We start from the raw sequence: 22,870 nt of genomic DNA on the forward strand, positions 1-22,870 counted from the left end.
TACTGTCATATGTGTTCCTCTAGGCTTTGTGTCATTAAACTGAGAAGGAGGCAATGAGGATTTCTGTCTTACTGCAAGCTGGGGTGCTCTGTTCATCATTGAAACCATAGCTTTGCCATACATTAGCTATATATTTAACAATTTCTCCTGAAAGAAAAGAAAAAGTAAAAAAGAGTCCTGTTTAAAAAAAAAAAAAAAAAAGGCAAGGTGTTTTTGTGCAGGAGGCAGCCTTTTTACTAGTTGCCTGACCTGCAATAAGTAAACAATTGAGAACCCTTGATAATTCATATCTAATTAAATTGCTTTCATGAATGTGTGTGGTCATCAGAGTTAGTAGCAGTGCTAAGAATAAGCTGTCAGCTCTCTTGGTAAGTAGGAGTTACAAACTCCTCATCTACCTCTGCACTCTCTGGACAAAGTAGTTAGTATTGACAAGCCCTTAAATCTGTGGTACTGAAAGGTATATATTCTGCCCTGGTAACACTGAACTTGCTTAGAAGTAATAATTGCTTAAAAATAACCTTACTATTAGGCTTTTTTGTTAGGGTAGACAGCATCTCCATTTCTCTGGTAATTGTCCTCTGCTTATGCTACTATATGTTTCAGCAAAGTTTTTTGATATTCTTTATATTTGCAAGAAAGACTAAAACTTGTACACAGAGTTAAACTAAAGGAATTACCTTGCCCGTCCAAATATATTTACCTAAAAAAATTATCCTTGTAGCAAATTAGTTTCTAGATATTATAGACTGAAATACTTGGAAATACTGCATATGCTTATAAGATTTCATATAAAATAAAAAGTTTCAGTAACTATTTGACAGCAGATACAAAACCCAAAATATATCAGAGAATGCTAAATGCTTATCATGACTTCTACTTTAAAAGCTGGAAATCATTAATTGATTGATATGAGACCAAAGCACATTTAAAAAGTATTTCTGTTACAAATTGAAGTTCATAGAATCATAGAATGATTCGGGTTGGGAAGGACCTTAAAGATCATCCAGTCCCACTCCCCCTACCTTGGGCAAGGACACCTTACACTGGACCAGGATGCTCCAAGCCCCATCCAACCTGGCCCACAGCAGTTCCAGGGATGGGCACTGACAGCTTCTCTGGGCAACCTGTTCCAGTGCCACTCTTAAAATAAAGAGTTCAGGTTAGTTGATTGAGATGAGATAATAGTCAAAACTCTGTCAGTGTCTAATGGCTTTTATATAACAGAGCTAAAGGTTTCTTGGTGAATAGCTAATACTTGTTCCATTAAAGCTGTGCTAATATCCTTCATTGCTAAAACCTCAGGATTTTCTTATTACACTTGTTTTCATTAACTGTTGATTTGCACACAATTACTGACAATGCATGCACATTGAGCAGAAAATAGGCTTCTGTCCTGAATGGGCAAATGTCAGGAAAGAATGTCCTGATGCCTTTAGCTGGGGCCCCACTGTATGCAGTGATTGCTGCTATTAGACATCACAAAAAGTCAAGTGTGCACAACTGTGAGCAGGGTGTGTAAGGCAATGAATAATGGTCAATGGTTGGAGCAAGGATGTTACGCCTGTATCTTTTGTTTCAATGGGATCTAATGCAGATCTGTAAGGCATCTCACTTGGAATTCTTACGTTCTCCCTATATTCTCTCCAGTGAGACTAAGGGTGGAAGTTACTATGGATGGAAGTTACTATTTCAAGCAGGATTGTCTCTGCTTGACAAAATACCAGCAACTAAAACCCTCTAATTTAACAGATCTTTTATTTCTGATTTTTTTCACTCTCCTAAATCCCATTTTATCATTAACCAATGACACTGATGTAATGAGTGTATTTTCATCTCCTCTAAACCCCTTCCCTTCCCTTCCCTTCCCTTCCCTTCCCTTCCCTTCCCTTCCCTTCCCTTCCCTTCCCTTCCCTTCCCTTCCCTTCCCTTCCCTTCCCTTCCCTTCCCTTCCCTTCCCTTCCCTTCCCTTCCCTTCCCTTCCCTTCCCTTCCCTTCCCTTCCCTTCCCTTCCCTTCCCTTCCCTTCCCTTCCCTTCCCTTCCCTTCCCTTCCCTTCCCTTCCCTTCCCTTCCCTTCCCTTCCCTTCCCTTCCCTTCCCTTCCCTTCCCTTCCCTTCCCTTCCCTTCCCTTCCCTTCCCTTCCCTTCCCTTCCCTTCCCTTCCCTTCCCTTCCCTTCCCTTCCCTTCCCTTCCCTTCCCTTCCCTTCCCTTCCCTTCCCTTCCCTTCCCTTCCCTGAACTTCCCTGAACTTCCCTGAACTTCCCTGAACTTCCCTTCCCTTCCCTTCCCTTCCCTTCCCTGAACTTCCCTTCCCTGAACTTCCCTTCCCTTCCCTTCCCTGAACTTCCCTGAACTTCCCTGAACTTCCCTGAACTTCCCTGAACTTCCCTTCCCTGAACTTCCCTGAACTTCCCTTCCCTGAACTTCCCTTCCCTGAACTTCCCTTCCCTGAACTTCCCTGAACTTCCCTGAACTTCCCTGAACTTCCCTTCCCTGAACTTCCCTTCCCTGAACTTCCCTTCCCTGAACTTCCCTGAACTTCCCTGAACTTCCCTTCCCTGAACTTCCCTGAACTTCCCTGAACTTCCCTGAACTTCCCTGAACTTCCCTTCCCTGAACTTCCCTTCCCTTCCCTGAACTTCCCTGAACTTCCCTGAACTTCCCTTCCCTTCCCTTCCCTTCCCTTCCCTTCCCTTCCCTGAACTTCCCTGAACTTCCCTTCCCTTCCCTTCCCTGAACTTCCCTGAACTTCCCTGAACTTCCCTTCCCTGAACTTCCCTTCCCTTCCCTGAACTTCCCTTCCCTGAACTTCCCTGAACTTCCCTGAACTTCCCTGAACTTCCCTGAACTTCCCTTCCCTGAACTTCCCTTCCCTTCCCTTCCCTTCCCTTCCCTTCCCTTCCCTTCCCTTCCCTTCCCTTCCCTTCCCTTCCCTTCCCTTCCCTTCCCTTCCCTTCCCTTCCCTTCCCTTCCCTTCCCTTCCCTTCCCTTCCCTTCCCTTCCCTTCCCTTCCCTTCCCTTCCCTTCCCTTCCCTTCCCTTCCCTTCCCTTCCCTTCCCTTCCCTTCCCTTCCCTTCCCTTCCCTTCCCTTCCCTTCCCTTCCCTTCCCTTCCCTTCCCTTCCCTTCCCTTCCCTTCCCTTCCCTTCCCTTCCCTTCCCTTCCCTTCCCTTCCCTTCCCTGAACTTCCCTGAACTTCCCTGAACTTCCCTTCCCTTCCCTGAACTTCCCTTCCCTTCCCTGAACTTCCCTTCCCTGAACTTCCCTTCCCTTCCCTGAACTTCCCTGAACTTCCCTGAACTTCCCTGAACTTCCCTGAACTTCCCTGAACTTCCCTTCCCTGAACTTCCCTGAACTTCCCTGAACTTCCCTGAACTTCCCTTCCCTGAACTTCCCTGAACTTCCCTGAACTTCCCTGAACTTCCCTGAACTTCCCTGAACTTCCCTTCCCTGAACTTCCCTGAACTTCCCTGAACTTCCCTTCCCTTCCCTGAACTTCCCTTCCCTGAACTTCCCTGAACTTCCCTGAACTTCCCTGAACTTCCCTGAACTTCCCTTCCCTGAACTTCCCTGAACTTCCCTGAACTTCCCTTCCCTGAACTTCCCTGAACTTCCCTGAACTTCCCTTCCCTGAACTTCCCTTCCCTGAACTTCCCTTCCTTGAACTTCCCTGAACTTCCCTGAACTTCCCTTCCCTGAACTTCCCTGAACTTCCCTGAACTTCCCTTCCCTGAACTTCCCTTCCCTGAACTTCCCTTCCCTGAACTTCCCTTCCCTTTTTTTTTTTTTTTTTTAATTAAAATGCTGGACACCATCATGAGCCACAATAGCAAATGAACCACATGTGTATTTTAGATCCATGTCAGAATTTCTTATCCCCAAATGATAGGAAAATGTCATCAGTGGCAGTATTTATTCTAGGAATGCTTATTGTCTCCAAATAATTTTGAACAGGTGAGACAAAATCAATGTTTCTACCTGTTATGAGTGCACTGGCTGCTGAGTGAGTCCTTATAGTACCATCATTTGTTTTGAAATGACACATTCTGGGCAGTGGCTGCTGCTAGTACTGCTGAACTGACCACTGTCTATGCTTTGCACTCTTGCTCTCTGTCTTAAACAACTCTATTATTCCTTGTTTGTTTATTTTGAAGAAGTGTTTCCCAGAATGTGTGGACTTCATAGACATCCTTATTGTCATATTTTCATATTTTCACCTTTCATATTTTCATATTTTTTGTTTTCATATTTTCATATTTTCTTCCAACTCTTATTTTCAGAGGAAGTTTCATACAATCAAAAGTATGTAATGAAACTATTCCACTGCCCAGTGTCAAGGTCAGCTGTACTCAGTCCTTGTGTATAGATGTTAAATGTACCTTTTAAAAGATTTTTGGGAGCCTAAAGATAAAGGTTCAACAATTACCCTGCTCTGTGCACATCTCAGGATGACAGCTTTATTTTAGGAAATGTAGTCTGCTATTCAGCTTCTTATCTACTGTAATTGATAGATCCTTTCCTACAGAACCAATTCCTAGCCAGCTGTTATTCATCCTCCCTGCATTTGGTTGATTAGATCTTCTTAATTTGACAATTTACATTTGTTCCTCTGAAGTTTTTTTTTTTTTAAATGTGACTTCTCTAGTCTGTCAGCATAATTTTCAATACTGTCACTGACCTCAAACATTTATGTAATTCATCCCACCTTGTTTAATCTGGAAATGTAACAATCAAAATAATTTTCCCATCATGTAAACAATTAATAAATAATGCTGAGCTAACAACAGGAAATGCAGAGGTCCATTTGGTGTCTGGCCTTCCAGAGTATTGGCCTTTGGTCGTCCTGATGAAACAGTGGAAGACTTTCATGACAGAATTGATTTTGGATGCTCTAGTTCACAATTCTTCATGAGAATAATCTCCTTTAACTAAATGCAAAAATAAAAAAAAAAGTACTGGAACGCCATAAACTGTTCTACTTCTAGCTTACTTAATATCTCTTATAGCTCTTATTAATCTCCTGGTGTCATAATCAATGAAGAGTTAATAAGATTTCTGTGTGTGGTATGAAATTCACTGCCTGTGAAATAAATTTACCTTGCATCTGCATCCACTTCTAATCCCTCAATCGATGTGTGAGCACAACAGCCTTGAGCAGCTGAGAGACAGGAACAGACAGATGACAGTCACTTCTTGTGGGTCAGAAGTAACCCAAAAAATACTTTATTCCCAGTTCATTTACAGAGGCTGAGCTGGCTGTTGTTGGAGTGGGAGTGAGCATTTTCTTTCTCAGTGTGCATAGGGGGAGTATGTACTAGAATCCAAAATCCTGTGTAAATAATACATACATCAACATACATCAATAATACATACATACATACATACAACATGTTCTTTCTCAGTGTGCATATGGGGAGTATGTACTAGAATCCAAAATCCTATGTAAATAATACATGCATCAACTGTTGTTGCATGTATTTTTAGAATGTACTAAAAATCTTTTTATTTTAGACATCGTTTCTCAGGGAAGTAAAACCTCAGCAGTGTTATCCTAATATAGATTTTGTATTTATGATTTATTGGCATAATAGTAGTCAGTCAATAGCATAGATTCACGGGCAAATACACTTATGCTAAATTTTGAAGTCTGCAAAAACTAGATGCATTTCTAGTGAGCTTTTAAAGCTTCCTGGGGGCTTTCACAATAGGAGCTGATAAAATTTTATGGAATGCTCCACTTTTATGTTTAGAGTATGATGGGAATCATTCTACCCAGTACAACAGGGCAGAAATTAACTAGAATAGTTTTGAATGAGCTACCCATAAACATTTGCTGCATTTATTTTACAAGTTAACATTTTGCTCGTCACAAACTGTTCCTTTGAAAGCACACAGTGTGTGTGTATGTGTTATGGAAGTACAGCACAGGCCCAGGAAATAGAAGCATTATTTTGTAAGTCTTCTTGATTTGAAGGAGTTGAACCCACATGTCCCAAATGCCTCGTCCAATTATTTTGATGACAGCAATCTCTATAATTTCTGGGGAAAACAAGGTGCTGTGCAGCTGTGCATGCTAAATCCAGGGGCCTGGAAAAAGAAGCAAAAGGAGGCAAGTTCTGGCTTAATAGTTTTAACACTTCTATAGGAAAGAAAGAGTCCCAGAATTACAATATTTTCTCCTATTATTTCTAATGTACATTTCATCCATTTTAAGACAAAAGATTTTGCGTAAGTATCTTGGAATTCCAAGCCTGATCTACCACAGGCAAGACCAGAGTGATTCTCAGTCCATGAGTATTTGAAATTCCAGTTTTGAAAGGCTACATAAATACTTGTCATGGTGGAAGAAAATATTAATGTTTTCCAGATAAGTTATTTTTCAGAAGGTTTTTTAATTTTCATCATTAATCTCTAATCAAGATTTTGAAGAATGTCATTATATTATCTCCCAGCTATGAAAATTGCTAGCAACATACTGAATATACTGCAATTTAGTTTGTGACCTGATACTTTTGATACTTAGCTTGTGACCTGAATATATGTAAATCTTTACTTGATTTATATTTTCTACTGTTATAGTCTGAAGTTTTAATTTTGGAACAGCTACTATTAATTATCAGGATGTTGCAGCATTAAGTTCAGATATTATGTATTTCATGAGTTTTTATTAGTAATACACAATTGGTAAACTGGAAGCTCTGCCTCTTCTGAAACCATCAGCTTCCTCTTAGTGTCAAATCATAAAATGCAGCTACTAATAAACAGTACTATTCAGCAGCTTAAAACTGTAAATGACTGTAAGGAGGTTAAATGCAGCAGTTATTTGGGCCAGCCACTCTGCCTCGTGACCTTGGATCTCAGCACAGACTGAGATTAGAGCTATAGTAAGGTAAGCAATAGTCATAGATTTGCTACTTTCCACTGCAGCAATGTGTTGGGATTATTAGGTAGCTGGTTGGTGCTAGGGCAGTGAAATTGCAAACAGAGTTTGGCTAGAAATTAAGGCCATCGGGATATGCTTTTCCAAAACTAGCTAAACAAAGCAACAAGATCAACCCTGAAAATGAAGCAGGGCTAAGGGATGGCATCCCACGTGGAATGATGGGTCTGGGCAGTTTCCAAGTTCTCTCGTTCAGTGCAGCTAAATGCTCTACAATTTTAACGGGGGAAGTTTTAGTCCCATTTGCAATACTTTCTTCCTTTTACACTTCTACTGGTCTTTATAATAACAGTTCAGGACTTACAAAATTGTGATGTGATTGTCAGTGTTGCAAGAGAGCTGATTTACATTGTGGGGTGCAGAAAGAGCAGAAAGACCTGCTCTGCTATACCCACCACTGGTATGGTTTCATATCATCAATGCTTGGATTCTTTACAAACCAATGAAATGATGGTAATCTTGGTAAAAATTACTCTGCTTTAAATTATGGTACGCAGGGTGATGTATCAAAATGTGAAGCTGCCTTGTATGCATATTTCTCTTCAGGTTTCTCTTCATATTTCTCTTGTTCATATTCAAATGGCAAATTCATCACATGGACTCCTGTCTTTGTCAGGCAGTCACTTGCCTGTGAAATCTCCTACAGATACTGAATTGGTGCTACTCAAATGTTTTTATATGTCATCTTTCTTATAGCCTGCTGACATCTTAAAAGAATTAAATCATAGATAATTGATAAATTGGTGAACTTCTAAAGCTTTTTATTATTTCTGTAAACACAAAACTGTTTTCAATCAGTTTCAAGGAGATGTAGCAACTCTCCTCAGGTTTTTTTTTAGTATTAAATTTTTCTCCCATTGGAAATGAGCAGGTTTAAGACAGACATTGGTAACTGGTTGTTCTGGATTTCAGACCCTTTTGAGGAGCAAGGTGTCAGGGTGTGGTGAAGGCAGACTGTCCAACCTCAAGAGTGGCACTGGAGTAGCCCATGCCCTCACCCAAGGGGTGCAGCTCCACAGTCTTTGAATGTGGGCTTGGTTGTGGGGTTGGCTGTGGGGTCTACCAGCCTCTGTGGCAGTGGTGAGCCATGGCCAGGGCTTTAGGCAGAGGATGAGAGCAGAGAGGGCTGGAGGTAGCACTTGTGGGAGGAATCCGTGCTGAGGTGGGCTGCCAGGAGTGCTGGCAGCATCCAGGCAGGGCCAGAGGTGGAGCTGAGCCCAGACTCCTGTGGTGTCACCAAGGCAGGGACTGACATCCCCAGAGAGAGCTGAAAGGGGTCCCAGGCCCAGCAGGGACACCCAGCCCAGGACTGATCGCAGGATGTGACAACAGGGTGTCAAAATTGGGTTTGAACAAGTACAAAGGGCTTGCCAGTTAGTCTGTGAGAGACAGGGGATAAATGAAACACTTCACAACCCTAAAGTGCAAAGGGAGCTCATGTAGTATGAAGTGTAATGTAAATTACAGACAACTTCTCTAACATCTCAAATGGCAGGATAGGGCAAGCATTAAATTAGAAACAGGTCATGTGTAAAGATTACCTTGTGTTAGCCAAGTATCAGCTGTGGAAAACCATTGACGTTGGTGTGATGTAAAATGATAACCTGAGTGAGGGTAAGGGAGGGTTATTATTTTGTGTATAAACATCCTGTCAGAATATCTGCAGGGGAGCTTCATCCTCAACATCCTTCTGTCCTTGTTCATCGAGAGGGAAAATATCTTTCTCATTAGTGACTCAGATGGAAGATACTATGTAGGGAATTTTTGGAAATAAATCATACTTGTAGATTTGATAGTCAAAATACTTAAAAACTTCTGTTATTGCCTGGGAAAGAACTTGCTTATTTTATCAAGTAACTGTTCAGAAAATTTTATGAAGACTGCACTTTTTAGAAATGCTTTTATCCTAACGTAAGCTCAAATTAGATTTCATTTATTTTAAGTTACATCTTGCAAATTTATCTTTCAAGCATATTGTGTTATTACATAATTTTTACTATTCAAAAATTATAAAAAGGAAGAAAATACTCATATAGTAAACTAGAGAATCCAGCTGTTGTGCCGTGGTTTTGCTGCAAATTGCCAGTCTTTGAACACTTGCCACATGCAGAAAAGGAGCTTGAATTCCACAAACCCATAAAGTGAATATACTTAGCACAGATTGGAAAAGGGGTGATATAGCCTCAATTTTTAAGAAGGGCAGTAGAGAAGACCTGGGAAACTACAGGTTGGTCATTCAGTGATGGGTGGGCCAGTCAGTGGATAAAGAATTACCTGCATGGTCTCACTGAAAGAGTTGTGGTCAATGGCTGGATGTCCCAGGGGACACCAGGGACAGGTGGCGTTCCCTGGGGGGTTGGCACTGGGACCAGCATTGTTTAACATCCATGTCAGTGACACAGACAGGTCAGCAGCTTTAAGGTCCCTTCCAACTCAAACCATTCTGTGATTCCGTGTTTCTGTTATTCTACTGCTATGGTAAATAATTCAGGAGCTCGTTTTGTTGCCTGAAAAAACAAACGTAATTATCCAACAAGTTATACTTGCAGTGTTAAAACCTTGTCAGTTTAGGCAGAGGTGGAATTTCATCTCAATACAAAAACAAGGCTACTAACCCTCAAAAAGCAAAGATACAGAGTGGTCAAGGAACCAACACAAGAGCAGATTAGTGGTGTTAGATATCTTGCATCCCGTAATTGTGCCATAAGTTGAGTGATGGTCACCAATCCACACAGATTTGGAAGGAAGGCCTTTTTCTTTGTTTGGAAGGGCAGCATCTTACAAGGGCAAAATCACACTGATATTCTTTGAATTTTTCCTCTTTATCTAACTGTATGTATTAAAGACTATAAAAAGGGAGAACTGTTTTAGTTTTTATCTTCTACATCTCCCTTTAGAAGCTAAGTAACACAGCAATTATCATCCAACTATTTTTGTTTAAACACTGCTGTTGAGCAAAACTTTTTGATTATTGCCTGTAAGTTTGCTGCCAGGTTGCTATAGTGTTTTTTGTTTGCTGTCCAGAAAAAGAAATGATGGTTTCAAATTTTTCTTTAATCCATTGGCCTAATTCACATTATGAGAACACTTTTCTTATGTATCCTTCTAGATACGTTGGAAACATCAAGTATGTTACTCGAGATTTGTTATATTTTTTGTTGAAAAAGCCTTCCTTTAGTTTCAGATTCTAACTCCTTTATGATCATGAGTTGTGAACTATTAAGAGTGACGCACCTACTTCTAGTAACAATTCAAGATTACAATGTTAATACAATTAATATAAGATTGTTTTAAACTTAGGCTGATGTATTTTTTATCTCAAGTAAAGGCTCCTAGGAATGAACAGAGACTTCTGTCCATCCTTTGTTCCCTTACCCTGACAGTAAATAACTCACTGCCTCACTATCCAAGGATTTTCTTTCCTGCTCCATTTGCATCAGCTCTTCTGACTGACTGAGCCCCCTTGGTGAATTATCTGGGACTGGCAAGGACACCCTGCTGACCTGGATCCCACAAGGTCCTATGAGACCACTGGAAAGAGACTATCATCTCCCTTTTGTATGTCTTTGCTGAATCTGTACTTCCCCTTCTTAGCCCCTGCAGTTCCCCAAAATATGTGTGGGATAGTTTTCAGCTATGTGACTATTTCAATCTGTGGTTCAGAAGGACAAGATCCTCATCTGTTTCTTCAAAAGAAGTTCCTCAAGCAAATGACAAGTTAAATTTCAGGTATATGCAATTTGCAAAAATTTATTTGTCTTAATAGAAAAAGCACAATCTAGAAATTTTATTCATTACACAGTACAGAAAAAAGCCACTTAATGAAATATTTAGAAACACGTTCAGCAATTTAAACAGTGTGCAAAATATGAGCGTTTGCTAGTCCATGTTCCGTTCAAGTACTATTGTTGACATTACTTTTTTACATAAGACTAAGAAAATAAATATTTAGCCCATATCAGGATTCTTTTTCATTGTAGAATACTTTTAAATTCTTTTATATGTTTAAGTGATGCATGTTTCTTAATGGAAATGTTTGGGGAAAGTAGATTATATTTTCATACACAGAGATATATGGAATAATCTTAAATTTCTCCAGTTAGATTGCTGTGTTTACTGTACCTTGTATGATGGATAGGGGCAATAAAAAGTATCTTTTAAAGAAAGTAATGAGTACCAGGTTTCATAGGAAAAGTCATAATGCAGTTGGTTGGAAACCTCTCCAAAGGCCCCACTGAATTGCTATTCACTATGTGTCCTGCAGGACAGGTGGCATATAGGTTTTTTATCTCAGTTTAAAACACTGTCACCATTCCTTTAACCCTTACTGCTTGTTTAATCATCTCCTTTCCTTTTCTTTTTTTTGTCAAGAACCACAATGTGCCTGAATTTAGGAATGCTGCTTAGGATGGAGGATGATTTGGAAAGCAAATGCAGTAGCTTATTGGCTTCGTGTTGCGTTTGACTGGTTTCTCATGAGTTCTTCATAATGTGATTGCTGGATATTTTTGTTTACTGGGACTCTGGAAAGGACTAATTTTATGTATTTTTGCAGTTGACACAGGTGTATTTTCTTTTAGCTACTATTTTAAGAATGGCTAGGGTTGTCTTACTGTTCTAGGTCAGCTCATGACAATGAATTGACACATTTATAAAATCGCATTGATTCTAGTTTTAGTTTTTCCTTGCATTTTAGGACTTTGAAGTTTGGTTTTTTTTTTTTTTTCAAGATGTTAGAATTGTGTTCTGGACATACCAAAGTGTCCCTTACACCTTGTGAGATCTAATGTCATTCTGTTCAGGGATTTCTAAAGAACTGCCACATAAAAAGAGACATTTACTGAACAGGGATTTTTGTTTGTTTTTTTCCTATATATTCAGGTGGTTGTTCTTTGTAATTTTGTTACTCATTCATAACTTACTGTTTTTTTGTGTCATTACCTCAGAACAAACATGAAATATCTTGCAGATTTCAGAAGATGTTGCAATATTCTTTTGCTTTTTTCTTTTCCTTTGAAGGGCATATGATGGAGAAAGATAATCCAGCAGTTTTTAACATGTATAAAAAAACATTCTTCAAAGTTAGAACAGCACTGTAGGAAGAAAAATGATTTTCAAATAATTAGTCAACAGACATCAGCTACCATTTATAGGCTGAGAATCAACCCCTAAAGTTATTTTAAGGGACTGAGCCCATGGAAAATTTCTTACTTCAGTTAACTTTGATTCAATTATTGGGAAAGGCCCATAATAAATATAAGTACAATAAGGAAATAAAACTTTTCTATTTTCCTGCTTTATCTGGAACTGCTTTACTATAGTTAATTTAATGTCTGCTGAGCTGTTTTGGGAAGCATGTGTCTATGTGTATGCATTTTCCTCACAGTGAGTACTTATGACAATTGAAGAGAAAAAGCGTTCTTGGCATTTCCCCAAAGAATGTTAGTCTTGATATACAGCTGTATTTCTATTTCTGTCTCAACTAGAATATGAAATACTTTCTGATGCAAATGCTATGCTATGGCATTTTTGTGTCAAGCAGTGACACCTTCTACAGAAGAGAATTTTTTTGTAAAGTTATTAATACACCCAGTTAAAATTTGTATGCAATATATTTATGCAGAAATATTTAACATTTTTTTCAGTGCCTTGATTCACGCAAACAAACAACCCACTAGTGCAAATGTGAAGTTGTGACTACTGCTTAAAGATGAAAGAACATTTCATCTTTGCTATTGTATAAAGAAAAAGCAGCCAAAAATCCCTGGTTCTAAAAGACTTTCTCAGTCTACTGTTCACCCTTGGAGTATAGCACTCTTAAACTCAAAGGGTATGTAAAACATGTTAAAATAGATTCAGCTTAAAAAACAGAAATTAAGTTTATAACTACCATACATTGTCTTCACTTTTTAGTGGAAGTAACTGAAAATCAGGAAAAAAACCCGCAAGCAACCATGAAAATGACTTTTGTAGATGTGTATGTAAGCTATCTAACTATTGCTTGAAGAAAGAGTAGATTTGTTCTGCTTGTTAAAATCAAAATTTCTTAATGTTACTTAAAAAAAAGAAATAAATTATAGCTAAGCGACTAGTAAAATATTTTCTTCCTTAAAAAATTCATTGCTGAAAGAAGATTATTTCCAATTCATGAGATATCACACTCGAGTTGGTGTTAAGAATTTGGCTTCTCAGAATTATGCCTTTTATTTTGTTTTCTTGTTTAAGAGCTACCTGAATGTGTTACAGTGTCTAGGCTTCAGGCATACTCATTGCAGCAGTGAAGGCATTTTTGGTTGACTTTGTTGACTTGTTGTGAGATTCCCCTTGGGATTTTCCTGTTATATTTTCTTCTGACTTGCTTATTTTGTTTTCACAACCAATTTCACAAGGGTGACATTTTCTAGAATAGTCAATTTCCGAGGCATTCACCCGGAACAAGGGACAAGAGATGTTAAATATCTGTTTTGAGACACTCGCATGGATAACCGGAGGCCGATCTTCCAACCACCCAGACAACTTCCAGAGCCGTGAGGCACCAGCTCCCATGAACTGATCTTTACTTCTTTGCATTTTCTTTGGTTGAGTGTTTGATTTTTAAAATGCAGAGAAGACCAGAAATACTTCTCCTTCTTCACAAAAGGGAGTGTAAGCAGAAGAGAAGGGTTGGAAAGCTCTGGGGAGAGCTGTGCAAGATCTGATGTGTTGCTCATATTGCTGTAAGGAGGCAGTGGCTGCTGTTGGGAGTCATCTCTCCCTTCTTTTTTTCTTTAGCAGTAAGTTCTTTCTGGGATTTCCAAAGACAGCAGCAGACTTTACTTTCTGGGGATTTATTACAAGTCATGTAGGCAGCAGCCAGTTTAGCTTGTGCCTTTAAGTTAGACATGAATCTGAGAATGAGTGCACATGAGGATGTCTTCCACAGTGATATGTTTAAAATGCAGTTCCTGCTATACTATTGTAGTAATGGTTCCCCTGGTTGACTTGACAGCTTAAATTAGCAAATTTGCATGGACCAGAAGAATATTTTCATTTACTGAACAGTTTCTTAGTGATAATATTGTATTTACTGAGGCGTGCTTTGATAGAATCAATCTTTGTAGCTGCTCCATGGTTTCCCTACACAAATATCTATAAATATAAATAAAGGCATGCATACACATACATATGCAAATATATGTATATATTTGCACTTACTGACAGTGATCAGCAGTATTGTCTTTGGAGGTACAGTAAAAAAGGATGTGTTTGGATATGCTTTCACAGTCAGAACCTATTTACTGCATTTGTAATTGCATAGTAAGATCCTGTGGTTCTTTGGGCAATATTTATTAGGCTCACACAGAGCAAGGAGCTGACTCTTGCTAGTACCCTGGAGGCTGAAGATATCAGCTTCAGGATTTCCTGCGGCATCGGTTAGTGCAGTGACTGAGAAATGAGATTTTGATTTCAGAAAGCTTGACTAAAGTCTGCAGTAAAATGTGGCGTAACACATTGTGGTATCTACTTGCTGTGCCCCTGGAAAATTAACCTTTATTGCTAGCTTCTAAATTTCTAAAGATCTGTATTATTTATAACTGCCAGTGGTCATGCTACATTGTTAAATTTTAAACTTATCTAAAAATGTTAGCATTACACATAATTTACCTCCTGGCAATCCTATATTTCATATTTAATTCCTAAGTTGCCTAGATTTTCTGAAATAGCATGTGAATGTAGGCAAGGGACAGTCTTTCACTGTGGTACTAGAATGCTGAAGCTTGTTAAAGACCGTGAATGAACACTTATGTATTTCTCTGTGAGTACAAATATTGTTATGAAAAATAAGATATCACAAACTGTTGTCAAAATATATTATCTCACTTCCTCATCTTTATTAAATACATGTTAATGAATGTAGTAGATTTGTGCCTAGTTCTGAAATGTCATGAAATGCAAAGCTTTAATACAGATTATATATGAAGTCATCATTTTTTATACAATTCTTCCTGTAATGTCCTTTTTTGTACCCCTGCTGTTTTTTATTTCTAACCTGTTCTCTTCTAAGATGAAGATATTCTAAGATACTGCTTTCAAAAACTGTCTTTGGTACTCAGTAACCTGATTATCAATGAAAGTGCAAAAGATTCACAGTCTCTTTAGAAATCAAAACTTGTACTATGTGGTACCTTCTGAGAATTTTTTCAGTTGCTGTCCAGGGCTGTGATTCAAAGAGGTGAATATCAAAACCACATTGGTTTAGTCTGGGTCATAGTTATAATATTAAACAACCATTGATCCCAGCCCTTTCTCATCCCCATTAGACAAGAATATTTTTGTGTAAGTTATCTAATGAATATAGATGGAATAGATGGGCTGCTGTCTAGCTTGAATAGGCAGATTTGTCCTTTCCTCTTTCAAACACTGAAATACGAGATATTAGTCCTATCAACCTATCCTGAAGAAAGTTGATAATCACCATGATTAGATGACACTAACTTATGTGAGGAATTAACAAATTGTTCAGTCCTTGCTTTCACCAACATCTCATACCACTTAATACCCAGAGTAAGTAAATAGAAATGCAGATCTTTTATTCACATGTTGGAGGTGAAGGCTAAAACACACTCTGTGCTCTGCTTATCTCCATTTAGTTAACATTCACTTCTGATTTAGTGTGGTGAATATGTTAGTTTGAACTTGCAGGGGAACTTGCTCACCTAAAAGGAAGTTGCAAGTATCTCTGCTGCTTACTTTGATGTGCTCTTATTTTCCCCCTTTTCTCTGTTCCTAAGAAGATGATCAGATTTCTTTTTTTTTTCAATTAAATGTTCATTTTACTTTGAATTTTCTGCTCAATTTGTGGTATTAATAAATGAGAGCAAAATTAATGAGGAAGGACATTATTTTCTTTCTCATGTTGGTGGGTAGAAAAGGTTGTATGATAAAAAGAAACAAATAGATGTTTCAGGAGATCTGTTACAAAATTTTAGCAGGCACTCAATGCATTTTCAATGTGTAGACAAAGTTGTAACTTGATCTTCAGGGTTAAATGTAGTGCGTGCATGTGTTTGTTTTATGGTCGTATTGATTTGCATATTTTTTAAAATAAAGAATAAAACATTTTTAGTGCTTTAAATTGCTCACAAAAACTGTATTTAGCTTTTCCACAATGTCAGTATTATGATTGTTTACATCAAGGTTGTTTCAGCACCAATGTACAACCAGTGTTTCTTTCTATTTTTTGGTACTCCAGGAAGCAGTCACGGAAAGACAGAAGATGAAAGCTCCTATTCCCAACTTGATTCTCTTGTATGCTACTCTGACTCAGAGCTTGAAGGTTGTAACCAAAAGGGGATCAGGTAAGTAAATCTTTACCTCTGTGGTTACAGTGTGGCTTGGAAAGAGGTGCTTAGTGTTTGCAAGAATATACCTGGATGTTGTTATGGTGGTTTGAAATACAGTTAAGAGGATTTCAAATTCTGCTGCAAGAAGAGTTGTCAGATTCTATATATTTTTAGACTATGGTTTTGTGTGGACTTGATGAAAAAAAAATCTGGTATGTAATGTAAAATGAATATAACCTTTCACCTGCTGAAGGAAAGTTATTCCCAGAACTTTTAAACTTACTTAAAAGACTATGTTACATTCAGTGTTGTTGGGTTACTGGATTTATCTGTTTTGCTATATACTTTGGGAAATTAGGATCTGAGAATTTGGGTTTAAGCAACAACAAATAGATCAAACGCATTAGATTTAATAACCATGAAAATGAATAGTACAATGTGTATTTGAAAGGGATACCCAATACGTGGTTGAAGAGTTTAATTCAGCAAACAAAAATAGTTGGTATTAAGACAGTTGGGTAGTTTTGGATTCATTTTTTCTCCGTCACCCCGAAATTCTAATTTTACTTTCTTTGGATTTTCACTGGATGATGAAAAGAAGATACTGCTTCTGCAGCCTATCTTACTGTATTGCACTAAAGAAAACTAAATCCTTAATGAAAGCCTTAATTCCATGTTGGTGGATTAATGAAAGTTGTAGTCCCATGTTGATTGAATTAGTTTATTAGGTTTGTTGTTAGCTATAAGTTTCCTTTTGGCATTGGAGTGTTTTAGGTAGCTTTTGTTGTGCTGTTCCAGAAGTCTGTCTCTGATTTATTTTTGTCTTTTGTTTGGTAGTAGTTGTAAACTGGTGCTTGGGGAGTACACAGCTCTTTTTACATTTTTGGCAACATCTTAAATTGTACCTTGCATTTTCAATGGATTATATTTGTAACAACAGAAAGAAACAGAAGATGTCTCCAATATTTTAGTAGTTGGAAATGTTGATGTAGGGAAGGCAAACATAGAGTACTACTACAAAGTAATGTATCCCTTAGTGAAAACTTGAGAATAAAGTATATTTGGGGTTATTTAAACTCAAGAAAACTGAAATAAAAAGACTGTGTGCAGAGCAAAGGATCTAGCAATAGGTTGACGTGTTTATAAAATGCTGTAGCCTGGATAGATAGTGTAGATATCCTTTGAATGTGCCTGGCTAAGATTGTCCTGTTTGATGAAGATTTAATACTTTTAAGCTTTAAGTCAAGGCCGCTTAATCCAAATTTAGTAAAAACATCATTGATCATCTGATCTGATCTATCTGGTACTAAAAAAAAGTCCTGCTATCACCTGTCACTTGAAAGTGACAATGACAACCTGGGTTGTCTGCATTTTATTTCATATTTTTTTGTCTGTATCCTCTTCATCTGATTAACTGATGCAAGGAAAAAATGGTAAATATACAATTTATGTTTGGGTAAGTAATATAATTGCTGTCCAGCAAAAGAAAAAACATACAGAACTTTTCAAGATGTATAGAATTTGTTCTCATCCTGGTACTGTAATAGAAAGGAAAAACTGTAATGGGAATCTTTGGATCATACCTTACTGTAACATGGGGTCTTGATGTTTTTGCATGCTTCTCCTGTGTAAAGCTTCAGTATGTTTGTCATACTGTGTGTGCAAAGGAAAACATCTCTGATTTGTTGGAGTCCCAGATCCTTCTGCCTTTGGCCATGTTGCTTTGTGATTTTAGATGTGAAGAACTTCTTCAGTGCTAGGTGGAATGTAGTAGTGTGGGATGGTTCTTGGTTTGCATTTGTTGTTGTTCGGTTTGATTTGGTTTGGCTTGGTTTAGTTTTTTACCTCCCTTGGGTGCTCAAGAGGGCTGTTTGTGCACTACTGAAGTGTTTCTACAAAGAGAACCTTATTTAACAGAAATTTGGACAAAATAAGATTGACTCACATGTACTGTGAAAATATGGATGGTTTCCTAATGTTAGTGCAACTCATAATTGGAAGGAGGAAAAAAAATTAACTTGGAAAGTGGAACTTAAGTTTTATGTGAACATGTTAGCCAGAGGCAGAGTGTGGTGAAGGCATGGTTTAAACCTTTTCAGTCACTTCCACATGTGAATGCATTTTGTCCTTGAAATGTCACCATGACAGCAAAGAAAAAAAGTAATATTTTTGTAGTTACAGTATAATAGTTATAAATATGGAGTTGCAGTATTCATTTTTTCAGATATATTACTTTTCTTTACTTCCTTTTCTGTTATAAATTACAGTAATGTAGTAAAGTTAAAGAAATATATATTAATACACTAAATAGTTGTTTTAATTGGGATTTATTCCTTCTAATTCTCTTTTGTTGAGCCTGTTTCTGATGTCCAAACCTAAACCCACAGATCTTGTGTTCTTTCTTTCTTTATTTATTAAGTTTATATATTTTCACATATATTATTAATTATATTAAATATATATGATTATATATTTAATGTTTATTTTATATATTCAATATTTAATATTAAAAAGAGATCTGTCCTTGAAAATATGTCTTTTCAATACTGTCAGAGGACTTAACCTCTTTTCGATGTTTATTTATCAGCTCTGCTGAAAAGATAGTGATTAATAAAAGAATGAGTTTGTCAATCTGGTAGAGATACATTTCCAATGACTTCTCTGATTTTTCAAGAACATAAAAAGCCTACCTTCAGAAAGTGATTTTCTAAAAATCTGTAGCAGTTCTGACCACCTATTGGCTTTCAGGACTGAAGTTATATCAAATAATTAGCTATATGTGAAAACAATTAGAATCAATATAGTATTCTTGCTTTTGTTTGTTTGAAAAGAAGGTTGGTAAAACTTTACGGTAGAAGAGCTCTTAGGCTGTGCTGCATTGGATTAGATCTCTGGTCATGAGAGTGGTCCTTGTGCAAAGCACTTAAATTACTTAAAAGGTAGCCTTTGAATCTTTCTACCACTGTGTGCTATGAATCAAATAAATATATTAATATAGGGAATAAAGGGAACAGTGTTAATCAAATATTTATTACATTAGCCAGAAAGCATGCTTTAAATCAGTTTGCTCGCAGCTTTTCAATTTACCTTTCTAACACTTTATCTTGTATGATTGTCTCTATCTGACAGAAGATACTTTTTTTTCCCAGTTAATATTTTAAATAAGTTCTGAACAGTTTCAAATTACTCTTTAATATATGTTGGGTTTCTTTTGCATTGAGAGCATGTGATGACTGTGCTTGTTACATGAGAATGGATGGCTGAGCAGTTGTAGTAAAAATTCCATTACTAAATACAGGCAAGAAACTTCTTCCTAATCCATGTATGTAAAAGATTGTAAGCACAGCTTAACTTTTCTGGTCAGTTAGAGTTCACCATACAACACCTACAGGTTGTAATGCCTTTGCAAGAAAGAAAGGATTCTTTGCTATTGGCTTCCCTGTTCCAACCACTAACTTCACAGTGGACATCATCTTTATTGATTGGGTGTTTCAGATATTCAGTGAAGTCTCCCTGCACCATAGAGGATTCAGAGCCTGCAACAGTTACTGCAAAGAGACACTTTCTTATGTCAGATAATAGATCTCAGATTAGATTTGCTGAATGGGAAGCTGACTCTTGCACTACTTCTCAGCTCCTTTAAATATCTTAAAGCGTTTTCCTTCATTAAACAGTTCCTGTCTGATCACAGTGATCTGCTTGATGAAAAGGAAGAATAAATACTTAAAGCCTACATATTTTGATTCGTTCAGCACACAGTTTAACGGAATTGAATTAAACTTCAGAAATGTAGAAGATAATGCCTGTTTCTTAGCATGAAACCAAACTACATACAAATTTGTGATGTGCCTAGAAAAGTGTATAGGTTTATTTTTTGGGCAGTTCAGTCCTTGATATTTTGAGAATTTCATGGTAATGCATTTCTAAGTGTTTTCCTTTCGGTGATTTTTCCTGAAATTATCCATTTTCATAGTTTGAATTAAATTGTTGATTTTTTTTTTTTTTTGGTCGTGGTTTTACACTCATAGAAACTTAGATTTCTAAAAGTCTCTTCTTTACAAGTTGAATGGTATTTGATCACTTACTTGTGCTGAACAGAGTTTTGGCTTATGAATTATTTAATATTCATCAAAGAGGAAATAGGTTAGGAAACAGAGCCTCATGCTGATGCATATAGACTTTTTTCCCTATAATATGTATGTTAAATGAAATACTTGAACACTGCATTGCCATCTGGTGGTTTTTCCCAAGGATGCTGAATAGACAATAGGAAGAAAGGTTTGGCACTTTTTAAAAATATATATATATAGTTTAAGGTGATAAAAGGGAAAATGTGGAAAAAAGTATGAAAAGAGATTTCATTACATAAAACAATTATGAGCTGATCAGTATAGTCAAGTATTATTGTATTTGCTTTTTTCACTCTCAGATCACCTAGTAACAATCTGGCTGCCTTGTATCAAAGAGGTGAGAGTTGCTGTCACTGCCTCTAGTTTTCTGCTTTTCTACAGATTATTTTCATTATGAGTTAATTAATACTGTGTTCAGTTCTGCTATTGTGAATAGAAATTTTCTCTTCTAGATCAAATTTATTCTGTGATGAAATGATGTAACTGTAAGAAAATCTTTCCAGTGTTGGGTTTTTGGGATATGTAAGAGATTCTTCACATCATTGTGATGAGTTTGAAGTCTAGATATGTATTTTGTTGTGTAGCAGATTACTTCTCTTTTTAATGTCTATTATTTTTTTGCCTTAGCTGTCATTACTCAGTATGGGTGGTTCTTATCATAATTGGATGAAAGATCGAAATTATGAAAATAAGGTAGTAAAGACTTTAACACTGAGATGCTATTATTGAATTTTATTTTGTTTTTGTATGAGCAAAATATTAGTTTTAATGAGGTAAAAATTATTAAAGATTTTTTTTTCTAAAAGTAGTGGAACTCTGAGGAACAGACTGGAAACACATAATAAAATCTCAAGTAGTTATTCTTTAAGAACAATAAGATTATATTTTTCTAAATTATGGCCATCCATGATTTTTTAGAATTTATTTCTCATTAAATAAAAATTATACTTTAGATAATAATAACAGAAGTATAAAAGAATATCTCTGAATAAAAAGAGAGTTGCTTTTTTTTTTAAGTAGAAAAGGAACATATCTGTGCAATACTGGCCTTAACATCAAGACAGCCAAGATTTTACACCTCATGAGTAATGTCATAATGAGAACTCAACAATGTAGTTTAAGAAAAAAGGAATATTAGGAAGTCAAGACAGTGAGAACTTTGAATCTAGGAAGAGTTTTTGAGTTGAGTTTACTTGTCTGTTCTGAATAATTGAATTGTTATTATTTTATAGAACGTATATGTATTATCCAGATACATGGCAAAAACACTTTGAGAAATTGAACATAATTAAGTTCTAAGGCTTAGCAGAGATCTGGTACCCAGTATTTGAGCATTTATATTTTTAATTTATTTTTTATAATGCTTCCAGGTGAGATTTGGAGTCCTAATTGTGTAGTACTACATAAATAGTCCAACTCTTCTTGATATCTCCCTTTCAGTAATTCCATTCTGGTTTTAACTCTGATTGTATTTTGGTTGCCTAAGTATTTTCCATTTGGCTTCTTGTCAAAAGGTAATTAGTTGATGGATGTCATATTGGATCTGGTATGCACTGAATAGTAATAAGAAGATTCAAAAATAAATTAATATACTTGTTCTTTTTCGTATACAATTTATAAGCAGAACACTCGTGTATACCATACTCCAGGTACTGTGAGCTTGGAGGAAAGCAATTACAGCAATTAAAGGATATGCTTCTTGTGAACCATAGGAGTTTATGTCAGTTGATATTAATGGCTCATAGCTGTTGTTTTCACTCTGTTACAGAATGTTACCTTCACATTATTAATTGATGAGATTGTGGCTTGTTGTGTGGTTATGCAGAACCTGAAATAATATTTAGAATCTGTGTCTATTTGATGTACAAGATTAACTTCCATGAGCAATGACTTTTTAAACTGGAACAATCAAGAATACTATTCTCTGTTTGATGACAGGAAGAAAAAATATAGTGAATATCAGTCCTAAGCAAATATGTGTGTACCTTTCTTATTGCACTGGGGAATGGAATTATTTTTGCATCATGACCTGATTAAGAAGTGAACCTTGCTTCTTATGAGGATTGTTTCAAAAAACTCATTTTGAATTGGCACATAAATATGCAACCTAATTTATGGTTATAGCTGTGGGGCTGAATGGGGAAAACTGTGAAATATTTTTCTTTTTGAGGGAGAAGAGACAAAAAGATGAGGCTGAATCCTTACAGTTAAAAACATAATAGAGGTAAATAGAAATCTTTGTTTCATTTTCAGGCAAGTTTCTTGTATTGTGATCTATTCATTCATTTCATAGTGGTTTTATTAACACTAATATTCTTCAGGTTTTTATCCTAAGAATAAAAGATTTCTCAGTTTTCTTTTTGCACCTGTTTCTTTTTTTTTTTTTTTTTTATTTAAAGATGGTTATTCCTCACCATTTAAATGGGTAGTAGAAACCACTGTTTAATTTTTAATGTTACAACTTCCTCTTCATAGTTG

At 36.7% G+C, this 22,870-nt stretch overlaps 1 protein-coding gene across 1 annotated transcript in view; it reads left to right on the plus strand.

The window, feature by feature from the left end:
* IL1RAPL1 (interleukin 1 receptor accessory protein like 1) overlaps positions 1-22,870 on the plus strand; it is a 685,196-nt gene that overhangs the window by 69,202 nt on the left and 593,124 nt on the right. Inside the window, exon 2 of the mRNA XM_063392981.1 lies at positions 16,172-16,277. Coding sequence (XP_063249051.1) covers positions 16,196-16,277 — 82 coding nt within the window. The 5' untranslated portion in view covers positions 16,172-16,195. The remainder of the gene's footprint in view (positions 1-16,171; positions 16,278-22,870) is intronic.

Source organism: Prinia subflava, chromosome 3 (assembly GCF_021018805.1).
Source record: "Prinia subflava isolate CZ2003 ecotype Zambia chromosome 3, Cam_Psub_1.2, whole genome shotgun sequence".
NCBI classification, from domain to species: domain Eukaryota; kingdom Metazoa; phylum Chordata; class Aves; order Passeriformes; family Cisticolidae; genus Prinia; species Prinia subflava.